This window comes from Myiozetetes cayanensis, unplaced genomic scaffold (genome assembly GCF_022539395.1).
Source record: "Myiozetetes cayanensis isolate MyiCay16 unplaced genomic scaffold, myiCay2020 scf30, whole genome shotgun sequence".
NCBI classification, from domain to species: domain Eukaryota; kingdom Metazoa; phylum Chordata; class Aves; order Passeriformes; family Tyrannidae; genus Myiozetetes; species Myiozetetes cayanensis.
Window position 1 is genome coordinate 4,536,646 of NW_026087522.1, and position 20,237 is coordinate 4,556,882.

The following is a 20,237-nucleotide window of genomic DNA, read 5'->3' on the forward strand; positions in this document are numbered from 1 at the left end:
GCAACATTTCACAGCTCCAAGGTGAGCTGTGCACTCAAACCCCACAAACACCCTCTTCACTTTGCTCTTTGTTTCCAGCCTAGTGGAGGGAGGAGGATTTTCCCAAGCTCTCCAAAGCAAACAGGAGGTCTGACAGCAGCTCAGCCCTAGGAGAGAGGAGAGAGAACAAGAGCACAGCTAATTCCTCCTCAGCTCCAGCAGCAGGAAGGAGTTGTCAGGGCTCAGGACAGGAAGGAGGCTCCATTTCTTTTCCAGGTTTTAAATGGAGCTGTGCTGCCCTGTGATCTGGCTTTGGAAAAGAAGAAAGGCAGGTTGGTTCCCTGTGGATGTGCTGCTGTGAGCAGCAGTGCTGGAGCTCCTCTTCACACAGGGCAGGCTCAGGTTGGATCTCAGCGAAAGGTTCTTCCCCCAGAGGGTGGTTGGCACTGAACAGGCTCCCCAGGGCAATGGGCACAGCCCCAAGGCTGCCAGAGCTCCAGGAGGGTTTGGGCAACGCTCTCAGGGACAGGGTGGGATTGTTGGGTTGTCTGTGCAGGGCCAGGGGTTGGACTGGATGATCCTTGGGGGTCCCTTCCAGCTCGGGATATTCCATGATTTTGTGATCTGGTTGCTGTGGTTGGAGCCAGAAGCAGAATGTTGTCCCTGGGGAAGGGTCTGACCCTGCTAAATCATGGAATCATGGAATGGCTTGGGTTGGGGAAGACCTTAAAGACCATCCAGTGCCACCCTCTGCCCTGGGCAGGGACACCTCCCACTATCCCAGGTCGCTCCAACCTGGCCTTGGACACTTCCTCTGGGAAGGTGAAGCTTCCTGGTGCAGCTCACAGGAACAGTGTGACTTTGGGACTTCCCACCTGAGCTGAGCCTTCCAGCTTTTCCCCATCCCTTTTAATTTCAGGAGGACAACACAAGCCTGGCTGCCCTCGGGCCAAGGGCTGCTTGTACCAAAGTGTCTGAGGGCAGCACTTTGGGCAGGGCAGAGATGAAAGTCCCATCACAGAATCTTCTCAAGCCTTTGTGAAATCAGTTTTCAGCCACTTGGAAACACTTGTCCCTGATGATTTCCCTGCAGCACCTCCACACCAGGCTGGTGGTGGTGTCTGCTCTCTGGGACTGCAAAGCTCCTGAGGCTTTGCTGCAGAATTCAAATGACCAAGTGAATGTGTGGAAAGAAGTATCAGGCCCAATCTGCTCACTCTTGTCATATTAAACACTGAAGATTATTTAAATGCTTAAAGTAATGAGGAAAATGAGCTGTGCCTTAATGAGTTTTTAATTGCAGCAGCAAGAGGGGACTGCCCCCACCTGTCAAGAAAGCCACTGAGTCCTGCTGAATCCCAGCTGGAATTTAGATGAAGGGAAGTGAAGCTAAATCTCCTGTTCTAGTCCCTGCTATAAATAAACCCAAAACAGGGATGATTTCCATGCCTGAAAAAAGCCCAACATTGACCAGTCACTGTTCCAGAATCACAGGATCAGGAAGCTGGGAATGGACCTGTAAGATCAAATCCAACCATCCCTCCAGCACTGCCAAGGCCACCACTGGCCACGTCCCCAGGGGCCACATCCACATGTTTTCTGAGCACCTCCAGGGGTGGGGACTCCAAACCTCCCTGGGCAGCCCCTGCCAGTGCCTGACCACCCTTTCCATGGAGAAATTTTCCCACTATCCAACCTGCCCCTCCCCTGGCACAGCTGAGGCCGTTCCCTCTCCTCCTGTCCCTGTTCCCTGGGAGCAGAGCCCGACCCCCCCAGCTCCCCCCTCCTGTCAGGGATTGCAGAGCCAGAAGGTCCCCCCTGAGCCTCCTTTTCTCCAGGCTGAGCCCCCCCAGCTCCCTCAGCTGCTCCTGCTGCTCCAGGCCCCTTCCCAGCTCCGTTCCCTTCCCTGCACACGCTCCAGTCCCTCAGTGTCACCTTGTCCTCTCAGCTGTGAGCTCTGGGTCCAAGGACAAGGTGTGGATGCTCTGAGGTGCCCAGGTGGGCAGTGGCAGGGCTGCCTGGGGCTGTGCCACCTCCCTGTCCTGCAGGACAGTTGGACACCCGAGGGTCTGGCAGTGCTGGATAAATCCCAGATGTCCTGCCCTGCCATGGAAGCTGCTTCCAGGTGGGCCCTGAGCAGCCCCTTTTGGTCCCCCTGCTGCTGTTGGTCCAGCTCAAGGTGCCAACTTACTAATCATGGAATGGTTTGGGTTGGAAGGGACCTTAAAGGTCATCTAATTCCAACCCCCTGTCGTGGGCAGGGACTTCAACTAGATTGAAGTTGCTCCAAGCCCTGTCCAGCCTCGCCATGGACACTTCCAGAGATGGGGCAGCCACAGCTTCTCTGGGCAACCTGTGCCAGTGTTTTACCACTTTCATGGTGAAAAACTTCTTCCAATGCCCAAGGGAAGGTGTAGAAACTAAGAAGTGAATAGGGACAGCTTAGCCTGGAGAAAAGGAGGCTCAGGGGGGACCTTCTGGCTCTGCAATCCCTGACAGGAGGGGGGAGCTGGGGGGATCGGGTTCTGCTCCCAGGGAACAGGGACAGGAGGAGAGGGAACGGCCTCAGCTGTGCCAGGGGAGGGGCAGGTTGGACATCAGCAGGAATTTCTCCCTGGAAAGGGTGGTCAGGCACTGGCAGGGGCTGCCCAGGGAGGTTTGGAGTCCCCACCCCTGGAGGTGTCCAAGGAAGGACTGGAGGTGGCACTCAGTGCTCTGGGCTGGGGGACAGGGTGGGGATGGGGCACAGGGGGGATCCATGGGCTGGGAGGGCTTTTCCAGCCTCAGGGTTTCCATGAAGGTGACTCTGGGAGCAGAGGGGTGAGGGATTCAACAGTGGCCGTTTCTCTCTTGGTATCCACATGGTTTTGAAGAGCTGGAATGAAAGGCTGTGTCCTGTGTTGGAGTTCAGCTTTTCCAGGAGGAGCTCCTTCCCCTTCAGGGGCCTCACAGAACATTATGGGGTGGCTGCAGCCCCACTCAGTGCATGGCCATGTGGGGGGTTGTCTGGAGAGCTGGGGTTGTGCAGCCCAGCTCACCCTCTCCACCCCTGCCTTTCACATTTCACTGCCACCCAGAACAGGTGGCCTTTGTTAAATCAGCTTTAAAGTGATTATCAAACACAATCAGCGAGTTGAATCCTCGCTGAACCCACTGCAGGGCTGTGTCTGTCATTTGGAGGTGCTGATGCCCAGCCCAGGAGCACTTTTATTGCAGGGAGTGCCATCTATCAACATGTCATTTGAGGCTTTTTCTGTTTGCCCTGGGTCAGGGCTGCCCCAGTTTTTAAACAGTGGCTCTGTCACTCAGCAGCTTGGCCGACACTTTGTTCTGCTCTCCATTCACAGGAGCCTCCATTAAATTTATAATTGGTGGGCTGGCAGTTCAGGGAATTGTTTTGTTCAGTAATTAAGTTGGGAAGTCTGGAGTTGGAGTTGAGAAACAAAGCCCTGTCATATCTGATTCTCTGGGAATGTTTCCTTCGGAGCCCCATGGATTAAAATGATTGCTGGCTGTCCAGATCTCCATCCAGGAGCTGGATCCTGGGGAAGGGAACGTGCTCCTCACGCTTCTCAGCCTGGCACAAGGCTCTGGTCAATAGTTGTGCTCACTCAGCTCCATCACAGCTCTGGGTCCCAGCACAGGGACAATGGAGCTGCTGGAGAGAGTCCAGAGGAGGCACCAAGAGGATCCGAGGGCTGGAGCAGCTCTGCTGGGAGGAAAGGCTGGGAGAGCTGGGCGGGTTCACCTGGAGAAGAGAAGGCTCCAGGGAGACCTGAGAGCCCCTTGCAGGGCCTAAAGGGGCTCCAGGAGAGCTGGAGAGGGACTGGGGACAAGGATGGAGGGACAGGACAAGAGGAAATGGCTTCCCACTCCCAGAGGACAGGGATTGATGGGATATTAGAGAGAATTTTTCTCTGATATCCACCTGAACCTCCCCTGGCACAACTTGAGGCTGCTTCCTCTTGTCCTGTCCCTTGTCCCCTGGGAGAAGAGAGCAACCCCCGCCTCCCTACAGCCTACAGCCTAAAGCAAAGAATTCCACAGGCAGAGTGTCCATACCCTGGACCCCAGGGAGATGCTTTGGGGAATAAAGTTCATTTCCCATGACCCAACTTCCCTGTTCAGGTGGGCAGGTCCTGGCACAGGGTGCCCAGAGAAGCTGTGGCTGCCCCATCCATGGGAGTATCCAAGGCCAGGTTGGAGCAACCTGGGCTGGTGGAAGGTGTCCCTGCCCAGGGCAGGAGGATTGGAATGGGATGAGCTTTAATGTCCTTTCCAGCCCAAACCATTCCAGGATTCCACAATCCCATCACTTGCCCGGCTCACGCATTATTAGATATATTTACTGTGTTTCTGTTAATCTTTTCTGAAGCTCAGAAAGCAAAACTGTATCAATATATTTCATTTCCTGCATCTTCCAACCCAAACCATTCTGGGATGCTGGATTTTGTTTGAAATGATGGTCAGGAAGGGTGTCCATCACCCACAGACACAGCAGTGCCCTCCCTGCCCCTCCACATCCTATGAAGAAAAGAGATCTCACACAACATTTGTGCTTTTGATCTCCTGAAAATCAATTTAATGTCCCCCCTCACAGAGCCCTGCACAGCAGCCACACACCAAAGGTGCTCTGGGCAAAATTACTTTTATTTCCTTTCTTCTTTAGAAACACTTTTTACAGCTTAAGAAACGGGGTTGCTTTTTCAGTGGAAGGTGTCCCTGCCCCTGGCAGGGGGTGGAACTGGACGGTCTTTAAGGCTCTTCCCAACCCAAGCCATTCCATGGTTCTGTGAACCCCAGCAGGGTTTCTCTGGCTTCATCCTGGCAGAACCAGGAGATGCTTTTCAAAAGGCTGCTGCACTCCAAGGTGCTTGGCCAAAGCCCTGGGGGTTAGGATGCTGCAACAGCATTTTTATTGAGGAGTAACATTATTATTAAGGAGTAATTAGGAGCAGTGTTGATGCTGCTGATGGGGAGGTTGTGTGAGAGCTCGGGGGGCGCAGTGGAATCACTTCCTTCTGAACACTTGATGTCTCAATAACTTCATGCATTACCAGAAAACACAACCTGACTGCCCTAATCAACTCTTCCCACTTTTTAAGTGGTCTCAGCTCCGGTAATTAACTCCAGTTTTGAGGAGCTGGGGAAGTTGAAAGCTGCTGTGCTTTCCTTGGCTGTGCTGGAAGCTGCTCCTCATTGATTTGTGCTGGGAATTAATGAGCCAGCCGAGCCCTCCGTTATTCCATGCGCTTCCTTTGCTTGTAAATGATCTCGCTGGAGTTTACTAAGAGGGTGAGTCATGTTGTAGCTTCCTAAGAATTTTCCCCCTCTGTCCTCATCCATTTTTCACGCTGCTCAAATCATAAGCCGGATAATGAATACAGGGAAAATAATCCTGTGTCCCTCCAGCTGAACTTTGGGGATCCATAACCTCTCATTTGCGTGGCTGGGGCTGCTCTGAGTAAGACTAAAGAAGACAGAACTAATATTTTTAAAGGCTTCTCTCAGAGCTGGGCTAAATCCAAAGGAATGCACATCCCCTTTGAGCCCCATCCCCTCTTTTCAGGCTGGCTCCGAGTTGTGGTGCTCGGGCAGATTAATGGAGGGAGCCACTCGCTGATTTCTGGGTGAGAAAGTAATTGCTTCCCAAACTTGTAGGGTTGCTAATTAGCAGCAGGCTGTCTCTTCAGTAGCCCTGTGTGGCTCACCTTGCTCTTAATTGGTAGATTAACAGGTAGATCAGATTTGGGAGCAGGGTGTCAGTGGGGTGGACACCGCACACGTGAGCGTGGATGCAGATGCCACTTCAAAGAGGTAGAAGCTTTGTTCAAGAGGGACAACCCAGACATAACCAGCCACTAAATGGTGTTTTTAAAGGCTGTGCTTGGTGGGATTCTGTGACTGGAATAAAACAGCTCAAGCAGCAAAGGGCAGGGGAAAAGCCCTTTCTTTGTGTTCCCCCTGTGGGTGGGTTTGTGACCAACCCTGTGACCGGGTGGGGGTTGATTTCTTCTCTCTGGTGACAGATTAAGTGCTGGGAAAATGACAGTGAATTATTTGAGTAGAAGAACTTCAGGTGACTCGTGGGAGTTTCTGCCAAATACTTTTAGGCAGACAATTAAAAGATCCCATAAACAGTTTACACTTCGAGTGGGTGACACTGAGCGTTACCACCCGCTGCCTTTTGGCACTCATTGACCTGCTGGACAAATTGACAGGTTAAGAAACATCCAGTATTTTACAGTGTTCTACTCTGGGAAGGAAATAAGGAAAGGGAAAGTTTGGGAAGGGAAGGTTTGGGAAGGGAAGGGAAGGGAAGGGAAGGGAAGGGAAGGGAAGGGAAGGGAAGGGAAGGGAAGGGAAGGGAAGGGAAGGGAAGGGAAGGGAAAGAAAAAGGAAAAACACATCTCAACAAGCCGCAGGCAGCTGAAGCAATTTAGGAGAATTTTCCTGGTTGATTGAAGAGGGAACAAGTCAGTAGTGATTTGAGGTCATGGCTAAAACTAAATTAGTAATTCAGGAGGTTCAAGTGATCAGGCTTCCAAATTAAGAGCAGCTGGTTCCAAAATGGGACAACTGGAGGTGGCACTCAGTGCTCTGGGCTGGGGGACAAGGTGGTGATGGGTGAGATGGGTCCAAGGTTGGGCTCGATGGTCGGGGGGGGCTCTTCCAACCTAAAGGGTTCTGTGGTTGGGAGGCTGAAGGTGGAGAGGGGTGGGACAACTTGAGGGGTTGCATTCACTGGCCAGGGGTCTCAGGGCTGCTGCAGGGTGTTGTATCACCGGGGGGGTGGGAGTGATGGGAGCACTGAGATGGGAGTGATGAAATGATGGGATGGGAGTGATGGAAGCACTGGGATGGAGTGATGGGAGCACTGGGGTGTTCACCTCTGTGACACAGGGGACAGTATCTCCAGGAGTGACACAGTGACTTGTCACACTGGATGTTCCCAAGACTTTATTCCAGAGGTGTTGTGTTTCAGGGCCATCCTTCCCTTTGAACCCTCTTCCAGCTGCTTTCCAGGATAAAACACTACCCTGTGTTTTGCTGCCAGGGACCCCTGGGCACACGGATGTGTCACTGAGGGAGAGGTGGAGTTTTGGTGCCATCTCCAACTTTGTGACCTCGTGAAGAGGGGGGGACAAACCCGGCATTCCAGATGTGCCAGCACCACCCAGAGCTGACTGCTGATGGTTTCCATGTCTCTCCCCAGGGCGTGACCTACTGTGGAGAAAGCTCTGCCAGCAGCCTCACCATGGCCAACGTGCCCTGGCACGAGGAGGTGGTGGGGTTTGTGCAGGACCTGGCTGAGCTCCTGCCCGACTACGAGATCGCCTGCGAGCACGAGCACTCCAACTGCCTGCTGCTGGCACACACCAAGGTGAGCTGGGCCGGGGCCAGGGGGCTTCCCAGGCACTGCTGCCTCTCCTGGGAAGTGCTGCACAACTGCCTTGTTCTGACGTGTCTCTTGTCCAGAGTCCTCACGGAATGGTTGAGGTTGGAAAAGCCCTCTCAGATCGTTGTGTCCAACCCAGCACTGCCAAGGCCACCGCTGACCATGTCCCCAGGTGTCACAGCTCAGACATCCCTCCAGGGGTGGGGACTCCCCCACTGCCCTGGGCAGCTGTAACAGGGCTGGACAACCCTTTCCATGGAGAAATTCCTCCTGATGTCCCACCTGCCCCTCCCCTGGCACAGCTGAGGCCGTTCCCTCTCCTCCTGTCCCTGTTCCCTGGGAGCAGAGCCCGACCCCCCCCAGCTCCCCCCTCCTGTCAGGGAGTTGCAGAGCCAGAAGGTCCCCCCTGAGCCTCCTTTTCTCCAGGCTGAGCCCCCCCAGCTCCCTCAGCTGCTCCTGCTGCTCCAGCCCCTTCCCAGCTCCGTTACACTTCTGGGATTGATGTTTTCATCTGGATGGCTTTTGGGAAGGAAGCTCTGGGAGGAGCTCAGTGCTGGATCTTCCTCCCAGCCAAGAATTCCTTCCCAATATCCATCTGTCCCTACTCCCTTTCACTCTGAAACCACGTTTGATAATTATCAGAATCTCCTCATTGAAAACTTCTGCACAGTTCCCAAACTGTCCCTATTTTTATGGGAGCAGGGAAAACCAGGATACCTGGCACTAATTCTGTTTTAAGCCCCTTAAAATTTGCTTTATTTACGGCCTCGCTTCTGGTTGTTGCCACTGGCAACTGTGCCTGAGAAATCCAAATATTCTTTTCCATTCTGAGGTCCAGGGGAAGGAAAACAAACAGATTGCACCGACCCTATTGATGCATAATTTAAGTAACACCCTCAGTAACAAGAATAAACTGCTACCTGCCCAGGAGGAATTCAGCAGCTGCTTTGCCTTCCAGAGCCATTAGCAGAGGGTGTCTTTGGGAAACAATCTGTCCCCAGTACTAAAATAACTAATAAAGAATAGATTTATTTCGATTAGGTTTTTAATTTTTGCATTTCAGGCTCTAGTGGAGAATAAAATTTGTCAGTGTCTATTATTTGCAGCAAACCTGTGCCCTGGGAATGATCAGACTGGAGTGAGTAATGGCAAAATCAAAGGGCCCTTTAAAAAATTAAGGAGTTGCAGGAAGGCTGTAATAAAAATCACGAGGAAATGGGACTTCATTTCCCTGTGTTCGGAGTTTGGGGGTGTTCAGACAATGCTCATCATCATTTTAACATCAATATGGAATGACAGCCTGGAGGAAAAGAGTCTGGGAGTGTCAGAAATAATTCATCCTGCCTTGAATGATGGAGATCCATTGATTGGCACCTGCTTGTGTGATGAATGATAGTTTAGGACTTAAGCTCTGGAGTCTCCTGAGGCCAGGGATTTAGGGAGAAAAAGGGAATTAAGGGAGAGGAAACTGCAGTTTGTAGGTCTGGTGTTATTTTCTTCTCCCTGCAACGAAGAGGTGACACCGGGGTTGGAGCTGGGGATAATTTTGGGGGGGTTCTTCAATGTCTTCAAAATCTCCCAGTGAGCTTCCAGGTGTCTTCCCACACACACATCCCTTGTTTTTCCCTGCTTCCTGCTGACTGAACATGTGTCTGTGGGTGCAGGAGAGGAGCTGGAGGAAGCCTTCAGGACTCAGGGAGGCTCAAGGACTGAAATGTGTCCCACTTAACCCTGGAAAGCTTTGGATCTGCCCCTCCTGGACTATCCCAGGAGAGCTTGAAAGGTCTCATAAACTGAAGCCTCACAGCAAAATGTTCCTTTTCCAGTTGCCCTTCACAGAGCCCTAAAAATGAACCAAGAGAACACCTGAGACCTGAAAATCCATTATTTACTGGGATTTCCAAAGGTCTGGGGCCATCAGTTTCTTTGGCTCATGGAATAGTTTGGGTTGGAAGGGACCTTAAAGCTCATCTCATCCCACCCCCTGCCATGGGCAGGGACACTTCCCAGCCCAGGTTGCTTCAAGCCCCGTCCAGCCTGGCCTTGGACACTTCCAGGGAAGGGTTGTGTCCTTCTGAAGGATGAGGGCAGCTCTCCTTGCCTTAGCCTGGGCTCCCATGGATGATGTGGGATCTCCCCTCCCCTGCCTCTCGTGCATTCAAGTGACCTTTCCCAGAGAGGGACCTCAGGCTGCTGCTTTTCCAGGCTTGGAACAATCCATGTATCCTCAGGATGACCACAACAAGTGCCCAAGAAGGTGGGATGTGCTGCATCTTCCTCGCAGGGAAGGTTTTTATGAATGAAATTTAACCTCTTGGGCATTTCTAGGCTAAAACCTCCTGCCCCACCGTGTTGAATTTGCTTTATATGTGTGTTCCACCCTCTCCCAAAGCACTTCCTGACAATTATCCCCTGGTTTGTTCATTTAAATCTCTCCCTTGCTGGAGCAGGTGGGGTTTTTTTCCAGTTCCCTGTTGCTTTCCAGACACAAATTCCTTGTCAGTGCTGCTCCCTCTGCTCCTCAGCCAGGCTGGCACTCCGTCATTCCCAGGTCTGTGGGATCCCATAATTCTCTGGTAGAGCACTGTGATTCCATGTCTGAGTGTCCCTGCCTCTTCCCTGTGGTGCCAGGGTTGATTTCCATGGCAATTAGCCATGCAGAGCACTGGGAATGTTCCTGGAATCCCAATGCTTTGCTCTCCCTGGAGCTCTCAGTGAACTGCCTTCAGCCTTTTCTGCCTTTGGAAATCTGGTATGTCTGACTTGGAGTCATGGAATTGGACAGGTTGGAAAATCCCAGCACCACCACCATGGTCACCACTAAATCCTGTCCCAGAGTGCCACATCCACATGTTTTGGGAACACCTCCAGGGATGGGGACTCCGCCTCTGCCCTGGGCAGCCCCTTCCAGTGCCAGACCACCCTTTCCATGAAGGAATTTTTCCCTGATGTCCAACCTGAACCTCCCCTGGCACAACATGAGGCTGTTTCCTCTTGTCCTGTCCCTTGTTCCCTGGGAGAAGAGACCAACCCCCACCTCTCTACGACCTAAAGCAAAGAATTCCACAGGCAGAGTGTCCATACCCGGCATCCAGACGTTCCCTCGTGGTGCTCCAGCCCTCCCTCGTGCCACCACTTGGATTGTTCCCCTCTTGGGTGTGCCCTGGGATGGTGTTGTGTCCTCCAGCAGGGCAGGGTGTCCCTGGCCATCCCCAAGTGACCCCAGGGAGATGCTTTGTGGAATGAAGTTCATTTCCCTGTTCAGGTGGGCAGGCCCTGGCACAGGGTGCCCAGAGAAGCTGTGGCTGCCCCAGCCCTGGGAGTGTCCAAGGCCAGGCTGGAGCAACCTGGAGGGTGTGGAAGGTGTGGAAGGTGTCCCTGCCATGGCAGGGGGTGGGATGAGATGAGCTTTAATACCCCTTCCCAACCCATTCCATGCCCCCATGGCCCTGCAGTGCTGAGGGTGTCCCAAGGCTGCTGTCAGGGGTGATCTAACCTGAGCTGGGGGATGTGGTATCCTGTCCAAACGTGCTCATCACTCTCCATCAACCCCCAGATCCTCCCAGGAAATTGGGAATTGGCCTTTTCCTTGGCAGTGTTGTCCCTGTGGGGGCTGTGGAGGCTCCACGGGGGTCCTGGCTGTGCTTGGAGAGGCTGCAGAGGAGGTGAAGATGTTCCAGGCTGAGGTTTTGGTCTGTGTTTAGGGAGGGAGAGGAAGCAACTTCACTGCCAGCTGCACCCACGAGGGGCACAGCAGAGACAAAGAGTCCATCACAGCCACTTTCCTTCCTGCCTTGCCAGTCGTTTGGAGAGTGGGAGTGTCCTTGTGATCCCAGATCCAGAGGCAGCATCCCCGGGGCAAGAGCCAAACCAGACTTGGGAGCTGCTTGGAGTGAGGTCACAGCATTCCCAGGGGCCAAACAGCACCCCCAGTGCAGGTGTGAGCAGGGAATGTTGTGTTTCCTCAAGGTTTTCCTGCCTTTCTGTGTCCCCTTCCAGCAGGAAGGGGGCTCTGCTGGCCTTGATATTTTAGTTATTAACAGGAGATCTCTGTTGTGCTGCAGTAATCCTGGTTTGATCCACTGGAATTAAAACTGTCTGGATGTAGCCCTGGCTTAACTGGCAGAGGAGCTGCTCCACTCAGTGTCAAGGGGGGGGGATTAAACCCAAATAAATCTGCAATAATGAAGCTTTTCTTTACAATAACTCCCAGGGTTAGGGGGGATCCCAAGGGCACAGGCTCAGATCAGGTCAGTTTGGGGTTGTTCCACTCTTTTGGGAAACCCAGTGTTTGTGTGGAGAAATTAATCTGAGCAGGGTCACGTTGGGTTCAGAAAGCTCCAGACTTTTCCTTTTTCCTGATTAGTTGCAACCTCAGGCTTGAGGGGTGGAAATTCAGATTAAACTGGGTTTTAAGGGGAAGGAGGGCAGGATCAGGTGGGATATTGGGAAGGAATTGTTCCCTGGGAGGGTGGGCAGGCCCTGGCACAGGTTGTCCAGAGAAGCTGTGGCTGCCCCAGCCCTGGGAGTGTCCAAGGCCAGGTTGGAGCAACCTGGGCAACCTAAAAACCAGCTCCATCTTAATTTCTTGCCCCTCGAGCCTGAGGTTGCAACAAATCATTAAAAAGGAGGAATCTGTGGCTTTTTGAACACCTCATGGGCCCCCCCTCAGATTCATTTCTCCACAATGGTTCTCCTTGTTTTGCCGAGTGACTCCAGTTCTGACACTGCCACTGTCAGACAGAGGGAGCCTTAAATAATTGTGAGCCTTAATTAGGTGAGAAACTGTGGGTAATGATTCCCTGAATTATTTGTTTGTCTTGGAGAGCTTCACCGTGGCAGGTGCTGAGAACGCCCTGATTTAGGATCTGTTAAATCGCTCTGGGTGTGAGGCTGCAAAAGCTCCTTTGTTTATCCTCAGGTGGAAAGGAAGGAGTTCAGGACTCAGGGTCGGTTTTCCAGGTGCCTTTTTGATGCTGTGCCTGGAGGAGTGGCCGATGGTGGGGACAGGGATCAGGAGCTGGAGTGGGATCTCATTCCCAGCTCCCACGTTCCACATGGCATCACCTCTGCTCAGGCACCTCCCTGCACTCCTGGCTCCTTCCAGCTCGGCATTTCAATGATTCCAAACCAAGCAACCTTAGGATTCCCTATCCAAGTGGGAAGATGTCCCATTCCAGTGGGAACTGGATGATCTCTCAGGCCCCTTCCCATGATTCAGGCCATTCCATGACTCCATGCTGAGCTTCTCATCCACCAAGCCCTTCTCCCCAGGGCTGCTCTCCATCCTGCTCTGCCCAGCCTGGATTTTGCCCTGACCCAGGTGCCAGGCCCTTGCACTTGGCCTTGTTGAACTGTGCTCACCCTCATTTGGGGTGGTGGCCACAGTCCATGTCCTCATTCCAGCTGCCCTAGGTGGCACCAGCATCTCCTGGGGCTTTGCTGCTCCTGCTGAGCCACCCTTGGCCATGGGTTGAAGGGCTCTTTGTGAGTCCCCCCTTCCATCTTTTTGTAATGCCATCACAGGTTGGACTCAGTGGTTTTGGAGGTCTTTTCCAGCCTTAGTGATTCCACCCTGATTTTCCAAGGAAAAGACCCAGGATCAACTCTCAGCTCTGTCTGTGCTGGGTTTCTCTCAGGTGGCCTCGAGGCTCCCTGTGTGACCAACTGGGAGTGCTCCAAACCCATCATGGGAATAATCCCAACATCTCCCATGGGCCTTCAAGGCTTTGCTGGATCCCCTGGATTGGGGATTGATTGGTGGGAGAGTTTGCTGAGTGTGGCTGAATCAAACCTGGGGGGAGCAGACCCTTCTGTGTGGTGTGAACCTGTCACCTCCCACCTCCACAGGGAGGGGAACCCAGAGCTCTGGGAGCTCTCCAGAGCTCCAGAATTTGGGAGCAGGTGTTTTCTGGCACCTGCTTTACAGGTGGCCTCGCCCAACACATCACCCACCTTGGCATGGGAAAAGTGAGGTGCTTTCTGCCAAGGCTTGTCCCCCAGAGCTGTGACTCTGCAGTGTCCCCTCCCTGCTCCATGTGGAGGCCAATCCCAGCAGGAACGTGCTGTAATTCCAGAGGCAGCAATGGATGAGCATTTCCCGTGTCTGAGTGCAGGATTTTGCAGTTGTCAGCAGTTTTTCCTACCAAAAAAGCTTTTAGCTCTCGGGCACAAAGTCAAGTGCCACTTTAAATGCACAGCCATCAAGTTTGGGGGTGGGAAAAAAACCCCCACCACAACCAGGGAGTCAGGCTGTTTTCCCTCTTTTTTTTTTTCCTTTGGATGAAGTGCATAATAAGCTCTTAGCTCAGATAAATCCTAATTGAGGATTCAGTCAGGGCTGTTGCTAAATTAGCAGAGCAGGTCTGGGAGACAAATGCAGCTTCAGCCTGTCAGAGTAAGCAATTCCTCACATTCTCACGTGGAAAGAGGATTGGTGTCGTTAAACCTCTTTATCCTCCCCCTTCCCAAACACAGCCCTCCTGCCCCTGTCAAGAATTGCCAAAATCCATCCCAGGCCCTGCTCTGATGCTGCTCCTGTGCCATTTTTCCAGGTTGTGCTGGCTTGGAGCTGGAGATGCACGATCTGAGCAGGAGCTTTGGTTGACCTTGGCCCCCAAGGGGCTCCTGGGCATCAATCCCTCATGTACACATGTCCTCCAGGGCTTTTCCAGTTCTTCCAGGTGTGAGTGTCACCTGGGAACCGCAGACAGGCCTGGGAAGGCTCTGGAAGGCTCCATGGGAATGTTCCTCCTGGAAAGTGGGGCTGGAGGGGAGGTGGAATGTGGTACTTTGAAGGGTCCAGCAAAGTATCCAACACTCAAACCCTCGTGGAAATTATCATGGAATGGTTTGGGTGGAAAGGGACCTTAAAGATCATCCACATCAATGCCCTGCCATGGGCAGGGACACCTTCCACTAGCCCAGAGTGCTCCAACCTGGCCTTGGACACTCCCAGGGCTGGGGCAGCCACAGCTTCTCTGGGCAACCTGTGCCAGGGCCTGCCCACCCTCACAGGGAGGAGTTCATTCCCAATATCCCATCTATCCCTGCCCTCTGGCACTTTGAAGCCATTCCCTGTGTCCTGTCCCTCCATTCCTTGTCCCCAGCCCCTCTCCAGCTCTCCTGGAGCCCCTTTAGGCCCTGCAAGGGGCTCTGAGGTGTCTCTGGAGCCTTCTCTTCTCCAGGTGAACCTCCCAGCACTCCCAGCCTGGCTCCAGAGCAGAGGGGCTGAATCAATTCTCTGGGGGCACAGAGCCCTCAGTGACTAAAGCTGTGAGGAACCCAGGGATCCTGTGTCTGCAGGTGTTCTCCAACCCCGTGGATGAGGATGTTCATCCACCTGAATTTGTTTTGGTTTCCCATGAAGGCCACTCAGGGTGTCTTTACCCGGCCCCTCGGGGGGGTTACAGAGTTAAAGACACCAGCAGCTGGCATCCACTCAGTGCAGACCCATCTTGTGCTGGCAGAAATGTGGATTTGGTGCCTCCCATCGCTCCATAACGGGTTTGTTTTCCCTCCAGTTCAAGGTGGATGGCGAGTGGTTCACCTGGATCGACTACGAGCGCTTCCAGGAGCTGGTGCGGGAGCGCGAGCGGAGCGGCGGCTCCAGGACCTTCACAGCGGCCGATTACACGGCCAGGACTCCCCCCTGGGCTCTCTTTGGGGCCAGGGAGAGGGGCTTTGACCCCCTGGATGTCAGATTCCAGCGCAGGAACAAGGCCCGGGACATCTCCGGCTGCTGAGCTTTGGGACTCCATTCCCGGCTGACACCGATTCTGGATCTTTCCATCCACCTTATCCCACAAGTGCTGTTGAGCAGGAGGGTCAAGCCTTGATTTAACCCTTCCTTCCTGGTTTTAGGGCTTCCTGGAGGAAAATATTTATAACATTCCTCTCTCCCAAATCAGAAGTGGTTCATGGCAGTGATTTCTCAGCATGGGGGAGGCAGCGGCCGGGGCCACGTTTGGAGTTGGATGTGCTTTGGGGTTGGATGTGGAGCAGGAGCATTCCTTGGATTCCAGTGCCCTGTGTGAGGAGAGCCTGGCACATCTGGCCCCCAGCTTGGCAGCAAAAACCACATCCACAAGGAAAATTCCATATCCACGAGGAGGAGTGCACAGGGATTTCAACCCCACGAGCTTGTTGGCTCAGGGCAGGTGTTGGACTGAAGAACCTGAGCCCTGCTGGGAATATCATTGTATGGACTTAGTTCCTGTAAAAACCTCATCCCATGCTAGAAACTTGGGAATGCTGTGAGGAACAGCCCCCCTGTTGACACCAGCTGTGATTTCTGATACCTCTCCAAGTATCTTCCAGCTTCCTGGGTTTGGGAGTGGATGTTCCTGAGCAGTGTTATCCCACTCCCAGCTGCCCTGAACAACAGGTACAATCCCTCAGAGCCCTGGCTGTGTGTGCCCAGTGTCCATGGGAGCTGGGCATCAGGCATGGAGCTCCCCCTGCTCCCCTGGGAAGCTCCACAGCCTCGTTGCTGCTGGGGATGGGAGAACCGGGTGGAGATGGAAACCAGACCCAGTCCAGGTCTCTGGGCTCAAGAAGCCCAACTGTTCCCCTTTGGAGAGGTGACATCCAGCCACAAGGCCAGGTGACAGTCCCCAGGGGTTGCTCTTGGATGCTCTGGAAGTGCTGGAGCCTGGCTGGAAAATGGCTTTTAAATAAGGAGGGAATTCCCTTTCCCTCCTCGCTGCATCCCCAAGGGTTGGAGCCTCTGTGTGCCCTCAGTTCCCACATGGCTGAACCAGGCAAGGCTCTGCCCCTTCCCAAGTGGCCTCCCACACCTCTTCCCTGGCTCCCACCCCTGGGCACCCCCTCCTTGGGCACCCCCTCCTCCCTCAGGGCTGCAGGTTCTGCTCCAGCCAAACCCGTCCCAGGAACCGCCTGAAGCAGCAGCAGGAACAGTTGAATTCACACCCAGAGCTGGAGGTGGGAACACCCCTCAATCCTGCTCTCATGGGGGTCTGTGAGGTCCCTAAACCTGCTCATCCCACGGAGCTGTGGGTGCTGAGAGTCCCTGGAATGGTGATTTTCTTTCTTTTTTAAAAGCAACCCCGTTTCTTAAGCTGTAAAAAGTGTTTCTAAAGAAGAAAGGCAATAAAGTAATTTTGCCCAGAGCACCTTTGGTGTGTGGCTGCTGTGCAGGGCTTTGTGAGGTGGGGACATTAAATTGATTTTCAGGAGATCAAAAGCACAAATGTTGTGTGAGATCTCTTTTCTTCATAGGATGTGGAGGGGCAGGGAAGGCACTGCTGTGTCTGTGGGTGTTGGACACCCTTCCTGACCATCATTTCAAACAAAATCCAGCATCCCAGAATGGTTTGGGTTGGAAGATGCAGGAAATGAAATATATTGATACAGTTTTGCTTTCTGAGCTTCAGAAAAGATTAACAGAAACACAGTAAATATATAGAATAATGTGTGAGCCGGGCAAGTGATGGGATTGTGGAATCCTGGAATGGTTTGGGCTGGAAGGGACATTAAAGCCCATCTTGTTCCACCCGCTGGCCTGGGCAGGGACACCTTCCACCAGCCCAGGTTGCTCCAACCTGGCCTTGGACACTTCCAGGGATCCAGGGGCAGCCACAGCTTCTCTGGGCACCCTGTGCCAGGGCCTGCCCACCTGAACAGGGAAGGATTCTCCCAGATCCTCCCCATGTCTCCGTGTTCCCTCCATCCCTCTTGATCCTCACTGTGTCCTCAGGCTCCCTCAATCCTTCTCCCATGTCCTCCCTGTGCTCTCTCCATCCTTCTTTTTCTGGCTCTCCCTGTGTCCCTGTGCTCCCTCCATCCTCTCCCTGTGTCCTCACGTTCCCTCCATCCATCTCCCATGTCCTCCCTGTGCTCCCTCCATCCTGATCCTGTGTCCTCACACTCCCTCCCTGCTCCTCTCCGCTGTTTTCCAGGGCTCAGAGGGCAGTGGAGGGGACGAGGTGTGTGCCCTCCTGAGGTCAGTGCCCAGCATTCCCATGGGAATTGGCACCTGAGCTGTCCTAGAAGAATGGAACCAGGGCCACCTCCTGCCTGCCTGTCCCTCCTGGGGTCCAGCTGGCACCTGCAAGCTGCTCCAAGAGCCCTTTGGGCAGGATTCACCTCTGCGATCCCTCTGGAATTACCTCGAGCTCAGGGAAAATCTTCCAGCACAGACCCCCCCCCCCACCATGATCCTCCTACCCAGGGAGTTCCCAGCTGGACAAGTCCCATCTCTGCTCTGTTTTGGGGACAACACTAAATTTGGAGGGGCTCTGCTGAGCTCTGGGATCGTGCTCTGGATGTGCTGGGAATGGGAGGGACTTGGACCTCTTTCCAACAGCAGCATTCCTGCCTCACCTGGAATTGCTTCTGGCAGTTGGAACAGGTTGGCTCTCACTTCTGTGGGTTGGGGGTGGGATGTGTCCACGGGGAAACTTTAATGGAAAATGGGATGTACCCGGGAAAAAAGTGATTTTATTTCAGTGAGGAGTTTTCTGTTCTGCCAAAGGTCAGGGGAAGAAAACCTCTCCAGTGTCATGACTGCAGGATCAGCCCATCTCGTGATGCTCTAAATATATTTGGATTAATAATTGAGTAATTCCAACCCATTTTCCGTAGTTTTCCATCTGTGTCACAGCCATCCTTCAGCTTGTGGTGCTGCTGGAGGTCCCCATTCCCCTTCCTGCCCCGGCGCTGCCCAGGACCCTCCCAAAGAACTCTCCTCCCTCTGTTTTGGGTGGTTTTACCCCAAGCCAGGGCACAAATGTGAGTCCTGGTGCCACATCCAGCACAGTGGGACCTGTTGCTTCAACACCCACCCTGGAGCCTCGGGAAGTTCCGTCCTAAGGGCAAAACGGGCCAAAATTATTTTAACCCCTTAAAAGCAGGGAGAACTGGAGGAGTCCTGTGCCCAAATCCCTGCGCCTGCTCCAGCCCCTCCTTCCCTGGCACAGCCTGGATCGCTCCTTGCTGCTCCTGCTGTTCCCTGACTCAGGGCTGAGTCACCCGGGCTGGGGGGGGGGTTGTTTCGCTTCGGAACGAGGATAAATAGATTTGTTTCCCAAAAATCTCCGGCAGGAAAACGTTCCCGCGAACAGACCCGTCATCCATCAGCTCTGCCTTCAGCTGGCCCGGCTCCTGAATCATTTACGGTGGTTACAGGAAAAACATCTGGGAATGAACTGGAGGAAGGGCATCGTTCTCATTCCTTCAAGCGCGGGCTGAGCCGGGGTTTGGCAGAGGGGACTGACCCAGCCCTGGGAACTTCTCCAGAGCTCCCTGCGGGGAAAGGGAGGCACTCAATCCCGGGGGAATGTTCCTAAGGAAGCCCCCGAGCTTTCCTGGAGCTGGGAGCTCAGCAGATCCTCCTCCTCCCTGTGCCCTCCCTTCCCCAGCCGGGAGAGGAGGAGGGGGCAGGAGCTCGTGGGGGGCATTTCCAGCAGTGATGGGATAATTTAGGAGGAGGAGGGACCCCCAGCCAGGCTGAACCTTCACCCCTAAAGCCCGTGGAGCAGCGGCACGAATGGAGCCAGTGGAACATGGAATGGGGGTGGGTTTATGGCTGTCCCCCTTCCACTGTGGGGCACAAGCCCCTGTGGCCACATCAGGGCCACCGTCCTTGGCTTGTGTCCCTGGGGCTTGGACAAATCCCAGCCTTCAAATCCCTTCGTCCCAAAACCTTCCTCTGTTATCACTTGGAAAGACTGAGGAAGATGAGCTTTAAGGTCCCTTCCAGTCCAGGGCATTCCATGATTCCCTGGGGGTGGGTTCTGCTTCAGTGATGCATCTCCCCCTTCTCCCCCTTCAGGGTGGGCTCAAATCCATTGGGATGGGCTGGTGCCTCTCCTGGGCTGCCCCAGCCATGGGACATTGCACAGTGACCGGTGGCATCTTTCTAATTCAGATCTCTAAGCCAAAAAAAACCTTTCTCAGGACAGATCAAAACTGATGAGAAGGTTTGCAAGAAAATACTCCAGCCCTAAACAAAAAAAATAAAATAAAATAAAATAAAAACAACAACAAAAAAAACCACACCACACTCAAAAACCTTGAAAGAATTCAGAATGGAGGGATTCTTTGTGGAAAAGAATTGTGGTTAAATCCTGATGGGAAAATCCCCCCCAAATGTGATGCAAGGACCAGTCCCTTGTTTGTGGGTGGGTTGGAAGCCACCTGCCATCCCAGCTGGGTGACAGGGGGACAAGGGACGTGTCCATTTGCCTCCTCCAGTCACCTGCACCAGGAGCAAACCCCAAAGAGGAGAAACTGGGAGGATCTCCCATCCCAGGAGATGTTCTCATGCCAGGAAATGTTCGTGGAAAAGTGGCAGAGGTGGCACTACCCACCCCCAACAGCAAACCAGTGGCTTGAATGAATTCTCAGCATCCTGGTTGCTGAGGAGCTCCACAGGTCCCAACTGAGGGCTCTGGCAGCCCCAAAATCCACCATGTCCTAAAGGGACTCAGGTAAGATCCCCCTGCAGAGCTGCCTCGAGCCCTGGACAACATCAGAAGGACGTGGAGCTGCTGGAGAGAGTCCAGAGGAGGCCACGGAGCTGCTCCCAGGGCTGGAGCCCCTCTGCTCTGGAGCCAGGCTGGGAGAGCTGGGGGGTTCACCTGGAGAAGAGAAGGCTCCAGGGAGACCTGAGAGCCCCTTTTAGAGCCTAAAGGGGCTCCAGGAGAGCTGGAGAGAGACTTTGGTGGGTTGGAAGCCACGGGGGACAAGGGACACGTCCATTCGCCTCCTCCGGTCTCGGGCACAGGAGCAGCTCCTTCTCCTCCATCCTGTCTCTCTCTGGCTTTTCCCATCCCCAGGATTTTTTTTCGGGATGCCGATAACAACATAATCCTCACCTCTGGGGCACATCTGGGAG

At 53.6% G+C, this 20,237-nt stretch overlaps 1 protein-coding gene across 1 annotated transcript in view; it reads left to right on the top strand.

Annotated features, from left to right (window-relative positions):
- LOC126645332 (S-adenosyl-L-methionine-dependent tRNA 4-demethylwyosine synthase TYW1-like) overlaps positions 1 to 16,567 on the top strand; it is an 83,928-nt gene extending 67,361 nt beyond the window's left edge. The window contains 2 exon segments of the mRNA XM_050325661.1: positions 7,196 to 7,363; positions 14,902 to 16,567. Coding sequence (XP_050181618.1) covers positions 7,196 to 7,363; positions 14,902 to 15,123 — 390 coding nt within the window. The 3' untranslated portion in view covers positions 15,124 to 16,567.
- The last annotated feature ends 3,670 nt before the right edge of the window (positions 16,568 to 20,237 follow it).